Here is a 15,490-nt window from a genome sequence, read left to right as displayed (position 1 = left end):
GAGAGTCCCCCTTTCGAAGTTTTGTACATCCTTGACCCATGGTGTAGGTTACTCTGTAGTTTTTCCTGACTGCACTTATATGTGTCGCCTACCTCTGGAGACTAGCATATTCACAGCAGAACTTTATGCTATTCTCTATGCACTTTTTTATTTTTTTATTTATTTATTTTTTTTTGTTTTTGAGATATATACAAGAGTTGTTACATTCTTGTACAGCCACTAGTACGTGTAGCGTTTCGGGCAGGTCCCTGGAATACGATCCGCTGCCGCGAAGAATCGTTTTTTCATCCAAGTACACATTTTACTGTTGCGTTAAACAGAGGCTACAGTTAAGGAATTGCGCCCAGTAAATCCTCCCCGGCCAAGATACGAACCCATGACAGCGCTCGCGGAACGCCAGGCGAGTGTCTTACCACTACACCACGGAGACTGTACTTCGTCTCCTGCTTTCTCGTTGTCAATCCTTCCTTTGTAGTTGTCGTTGACTCTCGTAGTGCCCTCATGGCTCTCGGCTCCTTTAATCCGGTCCATCCAGCATTGGTTGTTTCTTATTTCCAGTAAATTTAAGTCAGTTGAGTTTTGCTGGGTTCCCAGCCATATTGGTGTCTCTTTAAATAAGCATGCGGACACTGCCACTAGGGAAGCTGTCCGCTCATCTCGACTCCTGTAAAGGTATTCCTTATTCCGACTTTTACCCAGTTATTCATTCCTCCATCCTTACCCATTAGCAGGATTGTTGGTCTTCTGTTACAGGTAACAAACTACATACTCTTAAGCATAGTGTGTCCTCATGGCCGTCCTCCTACCACAGTAACCGGCGATGGGAAACGGCTCTGGCGAGGTTGCGTATTGGCCATACACGCTTAACTCACGATCACTTAATGGAGCATCGCCCTGCTCCTTATTGTCCAAATTGCATTGTCCTTCTTATGGTCGTGCAAGTCCTTGTATATGTTCTGACTTCCAGGAAGCGTGTGTGTCTTGCTTTCTGACCGTCCCTCACGGTTGCTTGTTCCTTGATGGAATTCTTGGTGAATCGAATACTTTTGATATCATTCGCCTTGTGCGTTTCTGTTCTCATATTGGCATCCTTGGTGATATTTAGTGCCCTCTGATTATTCCGCACATTTGTTGGTGCTACATAGCCTTCCCGGTTTGGTGCCTTCTTTTGATAATTACTTACTTTCTAATCTCCTCATAAGGGAGGTTTCTAATATCTGGTACAGGGTATTAACTTTATCCTTTTCTGTATGTCTATTCTATGGTATGGGGATCAAAACTGAAATGCATATTCTAAATGGGGGCCTAACAAGCACATGACAAAGCTGTAAACTAATATTAGTTGCATTCTGGAAATAAATCTTTATTCTGCTTGCTTTATTCCATATATTTATGCATTTTTTTTTTTTAAGCCAGAATCCCAATTAATCGTGGCTCCTAAATCTTTCTCATATTCAGACATGATAATTTTAACATAGTTCCACATAATCACCTGGACAATTATTATCACTGAAGCTCAGAATCTTATATTTTTTAGCATTAATCTGCATCTGCCAATATTTTGTCAGTGTAAACTGAGGTGATAAAATCCATGTTTAATTCAATCTTGAGACGACCTTGAATATCTGATTCTAAGGAAAAGAAGGTAATGGTTTGACTGTATAAATCTCTGATGCACCCCCTCATTTGAATTATTGTATCCAAGCAGGGAGACCTCATTTTCAGAAGGACATGACTGCTCTAGAGAAGGTGCAACACCGGGCAACTAAAGTCATTTTAGAGTCAAGCCATCTCTTGTATCAGTTACGTTTGAAGGCCACAGGGTTAACAACCTGCAAACTACACATGAAAGGGTGAATCTCATTGAAATTTTTAAAATACTGAACAAGTTAGAGGATGTTGATCCGGATATTTTCATCAGACAGATGTAACAAACAAGGAGCAATGGTTTTAAGCTCAACAAACCACAATGTAGGACTGAGAACAGGAGATGCTTTTTCACCCATAGTGTTATTAATCCATGGAATTGCCTATCTGCAGAAGCCGTAACTGCCAAAACTGTGATTTAAAATATACTTGGAAAAGATCAAGGCAAATGGGGGGGGGGGGGACCTTCGACAAGCCACTGGCTTCCTGTCCACTAGGGCCACTAGGGTTAGTGGCCCTCGGGTAAATTTAAATAAGCAAAAGAAATCCATTTTACAAAAAGATTGGTGATGTTTCACACACAGTAACCGAATTGAATTCAATGTTTGTACTTGCATATTTGTAAAAAATTCTATTTCGATTAGTCATTCTGCACTGACATAGCCTATTTGGAGCTGATAGGAGAAAAAATATTAGTGTGGTGTGTGTGTTAAGCAATTAAAACCCTTTAACCCTCTGTTCCCTTCGAAGAGTATGTTCAGTTTAATACAAAGTTTCTCTATCTTTAGGAATGCTGAATTGTTGCAGTCCCTGGAGAAAATCTTATCTCATTTGGATGAGATCCAGCATCTGGCTGATCCATCTTGGACTAGCATGTTGTCATGATATTCAGGTAAATGGAACATCTATTGAACATCTGTACAAGGTTAATGCAGAGAAATGGAAAGTTCTCTGCTTGGAAATTCAGGTACTGTAATGTAGTAAAGTTAATGTCTGCATTTGTATCACCTGATGGTTTCGTTAAATGTAGACAAAACCATATTGTCTTAATTGGTATGAGGCACTTTTTTTTTTGTTAATATAGTAATGACTATATTTGGATTATACAATATATTTTTATATAAGGGAGAAATGTCCTATTGTCAACCACTTTATAATGAAATACCAAAAAATTTTCAGTGTGCACATTTAAGAGCAAAAATTAATCACTTGTACGGTATATACTGTACAGAATTGTACTATAACTTTTCTTAAGATGCACTAGATAGTTAATCAGCTGATAAATGAAAGCAAGGTGGTGTTGCCATCATAACTAAAATCCAGAGGAATACATTATGCCACAGATGTAGTAACTTGTTACTCTGTTCCCATGCAACAGCATGGGAACAACATTCACTAAATATGGTTAATCGGCCAATTATGACCATATATTTACTGCCAGAAACAATGTTTAGTAGTAACCTAGAATTTCTAAAAATAACTGAAATTAAACACAAGTAATAATTAAGGTAGTAAAAGGTTGATTATATAGGGACACATTCTAAATATATAAAAAAAAGTTTCAAAAACTGTGGGCATTCTTTCTAAGATCAGATATTATGTACCCCGCCCTGCCCTGGTGACACTATTACTCCCTTATCTATCCATATCTCAACTATGGTATTTGTGCTTGGGGCTCTACTACCCAAAATCATTTACGTCCTCTAATTACTCAGCACAAAGCTGCTATTAGACAATATCCAACTCTGGCCCCAGACATCACTCGGTACCCCTACTCAAATCTCTGAATATGTTAGACATTAAGTCACTGCACATTCTCTCATGTGTATTATACATATATAAAACGCTAAACTGTAATGCCAATCCTGACCTCAAAAGCTTCATAGAAGGTTGTAACAGAACCCATGAGCACCACACCAGAAATAAATACAGTTTTGATATTCCTAGAGTACGACTTAATCAAACTAGAAATGCTCTACAAATCAAGGGGCCCAGAATGTGGAATGACCTTCCCAACCATGTTAAAGACTGTACCTCTCTCAACCAGTTTAAGATAAAAACGAAGCTATACCTAATAAATTCCCTGTAACCTACCTTACCCCTCTATTGTCAACCAATGTCTGTTTTTTTTTAAAGAGCGCTGTTTGTCGACAGAATTGTATTTGTGCTGCTTTTTCAGCTATGTTTTCATTTCTTGTTTTCATTTTACTCTTTATGCTCAATTAGTATTAAGCTTTAGTCATTTAAGTTTTTCATGCCCGAAACGCTTTGCGTAATAGTGGCTTTAGGCATTGTATGTACTAGCTCTATCTATAAGTCCACCAATCTTTGTAAAAATTTCTTGTATGTATGTACCTTACCTAAATAAACATTTATTTATTTATTATTATTTATTTAGATTTGTATCCTTCACAGTCAAATTTTTTTTAACTGTACAGTACATAGCTGTGGAGCACAGCCTGATAATAGTGATAACTATCCACTATGATAACTTGGCAAGCAGTTTTGAAGTGCGTGAGGCAATAGCATTTTTATAGCCTATAAATTTAAGCTATAGAATAACAAAAATTTAGTTTGTATAAGGAAGTGAAATAATTAAATTATGAAGTTGAAAGTGCCAAAGTGTTACTTGTACTACTGAATACAATGATAGAAGCCATTAATTAGTTTCCAATACTAACTAGCAAGAGAAGACTAAAGCATTTCCAGGAATGATCAGTTATGAGATTTTATGCAAGAAATTGGCCACAATTGTTCATTCTTAAGAACTTTGTTATATGAGAATGTAGATTAAGTGGTCTTGAAAGATTGAAGGCAAAGTTTCCCTTATCAGTCAGTCTTATTAGTCATAACTTAATCACACCTTCTAGGCTGGCAGTGGATGTTTCAGATATAGGAGCAGAAGTTGTAGTTTAAGAGCAGGGGGTGCCATAGGCACAATCGGAGAACACTGTACAGTATAAACATCAGAGGTCCACGGTTGTTCAACATCCTCCCAGCGAGCATAAGAAATATTGCTGGAACAACCGTGGACATCTTCAAGAGAAAACTAGATCATTTTCTCCAAGGAGTGCCGGACCAACCGGGCTGTGGTGGATATGTGGGCTTGCGAGCCGCTGCAAGCAACAGCCTGGTGGACCAAACTCTCTCCAGTCAAGCTTGGCCTCGGGCTGGGCTTGGGGAGTAGAACAACTCCCAGAATCTCATCAACCAGGTAACAGAAATATGAGAAAGCTAATGACCAGAATGTGATTTTTTCACAATGCAATTCACAATATGTGGTTTGCTGTTTTAGGTGAGAGCCAGTTAGTAGTGAACATTATCAATAGTGGAAACTCTCTGAAACACTCGAGACCAAATAAGTGGAATATTTGAAAATAAATATACACCTTGGCCAGTTAGTCCTTAAGAATACTAGTAAGCCTCTGTGTATGGCTGTCTAAGCCCAGTCTTGATAACTTGAAGCTGGAGTAATGTATAATCTGCTAAAATTTGAAGTAAATACCAAGTTTATTTCCCATCTTGTGCAATTAAAGTAAATGAGTTGTCAAAGTACTCTTCTGCAATTGATAAAATAAGTACTGCTGAAGCTCTAACTGTACTCCCAGATATTGGAGTTGCCTAAAATAACTACTGTGTGGTCTAAACAATTGTTTTAAGGGATGGAGGGCAGGCATATCTGGAAGCAAGAACCACCCTATATTTTAAGTTTTCGATTTAAACAAGTGGTTGAATATTGTCACATTTGTGTGTTTCACAATCGCATGGTAACAGTAACTTTATCTAGAGACATTACTACGGTTTTAATGTACATTATTGTTGGAAATGAGAGTGGAAGTACCATCCCACACAGGAAATAATTATAACATATCCGTACCTGTATAAAGAAAAGAAAAATGGAGATTTCTAGTTGTCTTGGCTTCTTTTTCAAGCCTTTCAGTGTTGTGTAGTACTGTATATTATCCTTGAAATTTTTTGTATGATATGCAATTTGTCCCAAATACAAATTGCTTACATTTATAAGAGCAATGTAAACTAGCAACTGACCTTTATACTCTTACAAGGGATGAAGATCATTCTGGGAAAATTGATGCTAAAGTAGTTGTGTTGTTTTGTCTATTTAAAAATGCATTAGTGCCCAGCTAATTTTAAATAATGTATCAAGTACAGGCAAAAAAGTGTTGTATATGCCTTGACTTGGTGTGTTGCACCACTTGATGTGTAGCATGCCTTGGCAGGTGGAATTAGATCTTTTTATTTAGAAGGCCTTATTAAGACTTTGTGATGTAAATAAAGATTCCTATTCAGTACAATTGTGAATGTAATTAATTTATGCACAATGTAAATATTTTGTAAAATTGCTAATAATTTACACTTTCATGTTTTCTTCTACTTGGCTAATCTCTATACAAAATTAGTGGAAACAATATAGTGAATATCTTCATTAAAACTGGTCTGCTTGTGTCCATATCATGTGCAATTGAGCAATGCAGTGGGTCTGTTGTACACGTAACTGTAAATGATTGCTTACCTTGCATGTATCTCTAACATTCCTCCAATATTTGCTCTTCTTGCTTTACAATTGATTTCTGCTTTCATTATTTCAGTTTCTACCTGTATACTAAGCATAGGCAAAAATAAAGATCCATTACAGCTCAAGTGATTGATGCTGCAATATTTGTGGAGGATTTTGTTGAAGACTACAGAATGATAAATCAGCACAATTCAAAGATAATTAAGTGCCTTGTGATTCAGTGCTAAAGCTAATAAACAAAACCAATAATGAGCTGTTACTATATCGTTAAATATTAATTTGAAATAATTTTTGTAAGTGCAAGAGATTATATATATATATGTCGTACCTAGTAGCCAGAACGCACTTCTCAGCCTACTATGCAAGGCCCGATTTGCCTAATAAGCCAAGTTTTCATGAATTAATTGTTTTTCATCTACCTAACCTAACCTAACTTTTTCGGCTACCTAACCTAACCTATAAAGATAGGTTAGGTTAGGTAGGGTTAGTTAGGTTCGGTCATATATCTACGTTAATTTTAACTCCAATAAAAAAAAATTGACCTCATACATAATCAAATGGGTAGCTTTATCATTTCATAAGAAAAAAATTAGAGAAAATATATTAATTCATGAAAACTTGGCTTATTAGGCAAATCGGGCCTTGCATAGTACGCTGAGAAGTGTGTTCTGGCTACTAGGTACGACATATATATATATATATATATATATATATATATATATGTCGTACCTAGTAGCCAGAACTCACTTATCAGCCTATTATGCAAGGCCCGATTTGCCTAATAAGCCAAGTTTTCATGAATTAATTGTTTTTCGATCTACCTAACCTACCTAACCTGACCTAACCTAACTTTTTCGGCTACCTAACCTAACCTAACCTATAAAGATAGGTTAGGTTAGGTTAGGTAGGGTTGGTTAGGTTCGGTCATATATCTACGTTAATTTTAACTCCAATAAAATAAAATTGAACCTCATACATAATGCAAATAGGTATCTTTATCATTTCATAAGAAAAAAATTAGAGAAAAATATATTAATTCATGAAAACTTGGCTTATTAGGCAAATCGGGCCTTGCATAGTACGCTGAGAAAGTGATGTTCTGGCTACTAGGTACGACATATATATATATATATATATCTCTGAAAATTAATTTTAAATTATGTGAGAAGAACTCAAGATGCACACCCAGGCAAGCTAAACAAGACCAATATCCCAACACAAATAACAAGATCAGCTGATGAGTTGTTTTGTATGGACAAATTATTTCTCAAAGAAAATAAGTTTTATTGTGAATGAGAAAGATATATCACACTATCAAATGATCTTGTCACTAAAAAAAAGGAGAAGGAAAAATCATGTATACATACAAGTATTTAATTTTATCATAATACTATATTAAACCATATGATAATGAGGAAGAGTTGGATATTGCATTCAGGGACGAGGAGGAGAGTGAGTTTACTGTACCCATCACCCACGGACAAGCCTCGCTACCACCTCTCCCTTGCCACCACCAGCAGACATGCCGTCAGTGTACTTTATACAACTAGTCAAAAATGAAAAGATTAAAATATGTTAGCACTTTACCTGATACCATTATACCTACTGGTCCATGAGAAACGCTTAGTTTATAAGATCATTCACACTGAATCTAACACTAAAGGGAACATAGAACTGAAAACTATCATATGAATGTTAATTATGGTTAAATGAAGGTAATGGAAATGGTGGTACAGTGAAGATACATTACGAAAAGCAAAAGTTATTATGGGACATACGTTGCACACAAGACAAACATTACTCTTTGAACTCAATCAAAGCAATGGAGGAGATAAACTGATCAGTAACAGTATTTGACACTGAAACATATTTTGTAAATATAGACTTGGCCATAGCTTTTAATTAACAGACAAGGTCTGTTGCCCCCACTCTTCCAGCAGTCCAGTCTGGAGTAACTACTCTAGACGACCCTGACGATGTGGCAGCTGCAACGACCTCCCCAGACCACCAGACACACTTTAGAATTTGACCTTACAAAAAATTAGCTTAATAATAACCACTTTGGAAATTTATCAGAGAACCGAACGTCAATTCAAAATTGTCTTTTGAATAGCTCTTCTTTGTCAATGTTTGTAGGGTGAGTTAGTTAATACACATTAACATACATGCCAGACCAGCTAATAAAATTTTGCAGATTTACAACCATAAAATTATGCAAATCAGCTTGAATACTAAATAGTCAAAATATTATTGAAAATGACATGCTAACAATTAAGTTTAACAAAGCATGTGTAGTTTTGACTAATAATCTGGGGAGAATTTGTGCTCTGCATGTACCTGTATCACATTAGTATACTAATGTAGACGGCCCTGCAGAACGCATTGCACATTTTTTTTTTTTTGGCTCAATCGTCTGCTATCTTTTTATCACACCTTTATTCCCACTACTATACTTAATGTGTCCACACATGACCCTAAGAAGCATCCTCAGTACAGCCATAACATGTTCAACAACATTTTTCTAATGTTACTTGTGTTTAACCATTTCATTTTTATATATACTGTAAATATAATATATAAAATACGCTGTTACAGGAGTTAATATTGGCAATGTTTAGCTCATTAACTAATTCATGTGTATGAAGTACATTATCAGTATGAGAGTATCAACATTAAGTATTTCCTGAAGAAAAGGGAAAGTAGCTAAGTTCTAAGTCATAAGGACCTTTCCTTTCCCAGGATTGCATAAATCGTGAACTAGTTATATCTTGATCTGGAATATACACAATTAAGACTTTATAATATACATACTAATAATAGCCATAGAATAAATTTAGTTGTAAATAATATACTGTATATCAGAAACTTGACACAAGTCCCATTCATCAGATCTGTGAAATGTCTGAAGCAGAAAATCTAAAAATTTTAAATATAATGAACATGTTGCACCAGGCCCTAAAAAAAAAATTAAAAAATCTATATACAGTTAATAATGATTGCTTGCTACTATTACTGACACTACTATAGAAATATTGGCAAGTAACCAATTGAGTTTCTAACCATTGTCAAACATAAGTTTCAATTTTTAAATAACATACAATACTATTATGGCACATATAACATTACCTGCTCAGTTATCAATATAAGTATGTCATTTAACTAAACAATAGACCTTAAGTTATTATACTCTATGTGAACATAATCTTGACACGTGACTAGACACTAATAATTATCCGTTACATATTTTGCAATGTTAAGCTGTTTTCATCAATATTTACCCCAGAGTTCATTGAACATGGTTTACAAAATGATGGAAGACTTCATCACAATTGGTTGAAAAAATTAATCATTGAACATATTTCATGAATTTAATAAAATTCTTGATTGTTAATTTTGATAACTGGTATTATTGCAACAAAAAATATACTGGTAAAAATTGGCAAAAAATTAAGGGTTATCTATTAAAAAAAGTTAACAATGCAGGATCTCAAGCTGTCACGTAACAGATGTGGTACTACAATATGTAGGATATGTGCAGTGAACTAGTTGCATTTCTATATTGAACCCTTGAAACAGAAGCCCAGTGTTTGAGTCAACATGATTCAAACCCAAGACTCGGTAATCGGTTTCATAACATGATTTTATGAAAAAGCTAACCATGACAAGTCCATGAATTATTTAATGATTTGAGAATAAGTATACTGTATATTATTATTAGATATAAGGTGCACACTCTTAGCAAAAAGCATGGCAAAAGCTAGCATCACTGAACTTCATACATTAGAATAGCTTCATATTTATGGCTGTACTGTGAATGATTTCCAATTACTTTGCAACATGGGAGATGAAATGGGCGATGACAAAATTAAATCTTCTTTATTAAAAATAATGAAAAATACAAGGTATGATAAGTGTATAAAAAAGGAATTCTATATACAAAATTCTAATACTGAATAAATAATTTATTAAAATTTAAGACCACAAAAATCAAAGAACAGTACCTCTATCTGTTAACCGATGATAGAGGAAGAAAATGAAAACTCATAAATGCATCGTATATTGTTCTTGTAATGCTGTACCTACTAACCCACGAGATGACTTTCCAGGCTACTTTCTCAAAGGGTACGTTCCTGGACGCATGTCTTGCTTAACGGCAAGTATGGGTTAAACAAGGTGAGGAGGGGCTTGGGCTTGTATTGTGTACTCTGGTCATCTACCGGTTTTCCTTCAGATACTGAACACGACCATGAATCTGGTTAAGGCAAATGTCAGGCTCGAGAACTATTCCATATTCAGAAACAAGTGGCAATGGACAACAGAGAATCAAACACTATATGCACAAGAAAATGCACTAAAATACTGAGAAAATAAATCTTCTATGAATAAGCACTTTTAAAAAATAGAAATGCTTGACTAAAATGTGTATAATAGGACAGAGTATATACAAATAGGAACAGCTTACGAGTCTGGCCTTGCATGTGGCGTGATGGGTACAGCCTACCTGGGCCCACTTTGGAAACCCTTACAAGGGCATCATGGTAGTAAATGGTGCTTACAACAACCACCAGTAACTACCTATACTGAGTATCCATCTCCTACATACAACATTATATGGCTATGTGGAACATAAACACGTGTTTGGTAAATTAGAGAACATAAATTATTTAGGATCACACAGGCCTTCTGGCCCAACGTCTCTGGTGCCCCCCACCCCCGCGCCCCATTGGTATTTGGGGATCCTGGGCTTGATTTGTCTGGCGCGGGGGGTTGGGTCAGGGTCGCCATGTTCCTGTTACTACTGATGGGTCAGCAGCATTTCCATTGTCATCACGGCCACAAGGTGCATTGGAAAGTAATGATTTGGAAGGCTGAGGTATACGTGTGGCAACAGCAGATCGTACTTTTGGTGTAACAGGTGGCTGATAATTGAATGGAGGAACAATAGCAGACTGTGGTGGAGACCGTACTCGCCCATCCTCTTCCACTACAATGAAAGAACCAAGGCGAGACAGTCGTTTTGCCCGAGCTTCACTATCTTCTTCCAACTGACCTACATGCACACCTGGAGGATGGGTAGCTGGTCGTTGGCGAAGTTGCACCGTTTCTGAAAATCGGCCACTTCACTCCAGCTATTCGAGAACGTGTTGGGCTTACCAGACAGTGAGGTCGAGGATCAACTGGAGTAGTGGCTTCTGAAGGAGGTGAAGACCGAGTATCTCGGCCCCTTAATTTAGCTAGTTTGAGTCCTAAACGAGTTCTGCCTTTTCCATTATCACCATTTCCACTATTCCCTCCATTAACAGGAAGCTTTTCATAGGTAGAGCTACGTACCAGGGGTTGAGGTGAGGATTCCTTCGCAGCTGATTTAGGACGCTGTATCCACAAACGAGTGTCTTTTTCTTTCTCCTTGGGTTTAGCTTGTGCACGTTCCACTTTCTTCCACAAATTAGCAATTCGACTTGTAACCTCCTTTTTCACATTTGTCTTTTTAGGAATATCATTACGCCACTCGGCCAAATCAGAGGAAGTAGGTGGGCGAGCATCACGTGTCAAGCTAGTTGATTTATGTTGTGGAGGTCGACCTCTAGTTGGACTTAAATCTTGACTGCCACTTTTTGGTATACCAGTGCGAACGCCCATGGATGGTTGTGTGACAGAAGGACTAGGTTGCACAATATCTCGCCTTAACCTCGGTTTGGAAAGCCCTCTAGTAGAGGGGATAGATCTTTTAGTTTCAGCTGGAATATTGTGTTCTGGACTTTGTGGTGTATCACTGTCATCTTTTGTAAATGTATTTTGACGATGCAAAGGTCTAGGAGGTTCAGGACCAGGTCTTGCTAGAGATTTTGATCGAGCTGGTCGAACAATATTGTTACGGGACCCTGGACCCAAACGAGGGCTGGATCCTGCACTGCTACCAGCTGAGGATCCTGTTACTCTTCCTGTTGGACTGTCCTCTCCACTGCTACCCCCTTTTTGAAGGTTTGAAGTATGGCGTAATGCAGATGCTCTTGTTGCCCGAGGAAGTTTTGGGGAAGATGGTTTTACTGGGGATGCAGAGTTAGGACGGGCAGGCATTGGCCTTACTGGAATTGTTCTTACTGGGTTTGCAGTAGAATTTGAAGTAGGTTTAGTCGGTATAGCATTATATTTTTTGCCACTAGAATATAATGGTTTTCTGCGACCTCTGATGGCTTTTCCAGCAGGTTCTTCTTCTTCTTGTACACGTGCAGGCTCCTCACCAGGCTTTACAATCCGTGGACGTCGTATAACTTGCCTTTCTTCCTCCTCATCCTCTTCATCACTACTACTTTTATCAGGTGGAGCGTCATCAAAGTCCCTAAGAAAATTTCTCATCTCTGATTCATCTTCATTTGAAATTAAGCTAAGAGTTTCAATATCTAATATATTTTCTTCACTAAGAAGATCTGAAGATTCACTAGTCATTGCTTCCCGAGTTTCATTCAGTGTACATATGACAATATTAGCATCCTGCTGTAAAGCCTCAAGTTGTTCAGCTGTTAAATCAAGCATTTCATTACTATCCTGAAAATCAACTAATGCGCCATCCTCTTCCTTATTACCTTCGTCTTCAGTTGTTGGTTCAGGTGTAATATCTGCCAATGGTACATCTATGGTACGGGTCTGATATCGCTCTCTGTCTTCTTGCCGTCTTTGCCTAAATGACTGCCTGCCCTGCAGCTTTGATGGTGAAGAGGGCGATGTTTCATCGTTTTCAATTTTTATAGCAGCTGCTTCAGGTGTTGCCTCTGGTGAAACCTGCACTTCACTGATAGTATGTGTTTGGAAACGACTGGGGTCTTGCTGGCGACGATCTTTGGGTGATTTTCGAGGACTGACTTTGTCTTTTTCATCTGTAGAAGGAGCGGTATCAGTGGAAATATTTTGTTGCCCAGTGCTCTCTGATATTGTTCGAGTTCTGAAACGTTCAGCATCTTCTTGACGTCGCTGCTTAGGAGTGCGTCCCACCAGTGGTGATGAGGGAAGGGTTTCAACTAATGTTGGGTCTGTGTCCTGAGAAGTAGCAGCATCAGAAGAAACATCTCCATCACCTCGAGTGAAAGTACGGAATCGGTCTTTCGCCATGTGTCTGCGAGAACGTGGTGTACCCTGTCTATTAGGTGAAGCATGTGCAGATCCACAAAGTGAAGAAAACCCATCTTGCGGTAAATCAGGAATATCAGATGGTAAATCATCAGCAGCCATTTCTGTGTCACTTGCAGGACCAACGGTCTCTTCATGTTCTGTTATATCTGTGATTTCCTGGTAAGTTGAAGCTTCATCCCCACCAGTTAGAGTGAGTGTTGAAGCAGCATTCAGAGCCTCCCTCTGGAAAATAGCTGCTAGCTGGCGTGCTGGAGCAGCTACTTGTGCAGTGTGATCTGCTGGAGGTGATGGTGGAGATTCTCTTTGTTCTGCTACTTCAGATGTAATAGATGCAACACTAATCATGGAATTTTCCATATCATCATCTAGCATAGAAGGAGGTGGGATATTGTCTACATTTGAGTGACAGGAACTAGCCATGCTTGCCATATTCTCAGTGGAACCATAATCTTGATCCCCAAGAGCACGGCGAACCATTTCTGGCACTCGACGAGTGTGACGACATTCCAGACGGCGGTTATTGGAACGAGCACCTCGCGGTTCCTCTGTACTATTTGTCAGACTATTTGACATTGAAGCTAAGCTTCCCATTGCTGATGGAGGTTTTATATTATCAAGGTAAGCATCAGAGGCAGCACTAGTTACACTATGTGACATATGGGATGTTTCATCACTACTTAGAAGTTTAGCTTCACTTGCAACAGCCCTAGCCACTTTCATTGCTTCTATAGCTAACAAGCCTGACTCTGACATTGAGGCTGTCACAGATGTATCTGAGCCTCTACCTTCAGAGGGAGATGATTTATCTGCAGAATTTCTATGTTCAACCCAAGAATGCTTGTCTTCAGGAGATGATCCAATACCCTCTCCCGATCCATCACTGACACGTGGTTCGTGTTCTTCAGGTGATTTTTCTTCTTTTGCCAGTGGATGAGTTACAACTGTGGCACCACTCCCTTCACTTGTCACCTCACTTCTAGGATGGCCAAGTTCTGCTGTAGTTGCTGCCTCTGAATGTTCTGTGGCACTTTCATCCTCCTCATCCTCCTCCTCCTCCTCTTCCTTCCTTATATTCCACTTCACTTTCTTCATGCTTAGTTACACGCTCATTCTTCTCGTTCTGTTCTGAATCTGTGTGTAGCTTGGAACTCTCTGCATCTGGCATGGGCATGACGGCGTCTGTGTCCACATCGTCCACAGCTGCCGCCATCGCCCCCACGTTTTTTGGAGTAGTAGTAGTAGTATGTTCATCTCTACACAGTGTAAGTCGCTGCATGGGAACACCTGGTACAAGACGTGCTGGTGATCGTGAAGAGGGAGCAGGGATTCGAGAACCGCCTCGACGTCGGCGCCGACTTTCAAGATCTGATTTACTTTTAGGCATACCTTGACTAATGCACTGCTGAAGTAATGCTTGTTCAGTTGGGGTTGTCTCTTCTCCAAAAGAATCAACCGAAAGAGAACTTAATGATGAATTTCTAGAAAAGCACACTGGTGTATCTTCCACTCCATAGTTTCGAACACTGCCTGCTTGTGGTGCACTAGGTGCCTGTATAACAACACTTTCATCTCCACCTTCAATTGAGCTAAGAGAAGAGTGTCGAGATATTACACCTGGAGTGCCCTCAACAGCAAACTGCCGAGGCACCTCATTTTCCCCATCTACTTCCTGTCCCCTACGCTGCATCTGCGATTTTCTAGACCTTTGCATATGTGGAGACTGTGGTGTTCTCGGACGTGGAGATTGTGTTTGTGGCTGTGGGGACTGTGGGGTTCGGGATCTTGGGGATACTGGTGTCCTTGGGCTTGGATCTCGACTGGCTCTGTTGGCCTCATCATCACAACTAAGTGACGAGAGCGAATCTGCACGGGAGAAGGTTGCTGGAGTACCTTCTATGGCCCACATACGCATTTGATCACTGGAGGTTTCATCCAGGGCAGGTGGAGGGCGTGGAGAAACTCGAGCTCCTCCCACTTTGACAGCAGGAGTGACCCTAGCCACTGGAACAGGGCGGTGATGAGGAGAGTGCCGAGGTGAGGCCAAGGGAGGAACTGCTGCAGTTGGTGCTCCATGAGAACATAAATGGCCAGACCCATGACGTTTCACACTCAGCTTTACTTCTTTCACTTTAACACCTGGACGAGCCTGAAATATATGAAATTTACAATTAATAGCAATAT

At 38.8% G+C, this 15,490-nt stretch overlaps 1 protein-coding gene across 1 annotated transcript in view; it reads right to left on the bottom strand.

Annotated features, from left to right (window-relative positions):
* Positions 1–7,539: 7,539 nt before the first annotated feature.
* LOC123762695 (adenomatous polyposis coli protein) overlaps positions 7,540–15,490 on the bottom strand; it is a 169,929-nt gene continuing 161,978 nt past the window's right edge. Inside the window, 3 exon segments of the mRNA XM_069332251.1 lie at positions 7,540–11,301; positions 11,303–14,386; positions 14,388–15,455. Coding sequence (XP_069188352.1) covers positions 10,954–11,301; positions 11,303–14,386; positions 14,388–15,455 — 4,500 coding nt within the window. The 3' untranslated portion in view covers positions 7,540–10,953.

This window comes from Procambarus clarkii, chromosome 27, assembly GCF_040958095.1.
Source record: "Procambarus clarkii isolate CNS0578487 chromosome 27, FALCON_Pclarkii_2.0, whole genome shotgun sequence".
NCBI classification, from domain to species: Eukaryota; Metazoa; Arthropoda; class Malacostraca; order Decapoda; family Cambaridae; genus Procambarus; species Procambarus clarkii.
Note: the sequence above shows the minus strand (reverse complement) of the source record. Positions and strands in the feature narration are given on the sequence as shown.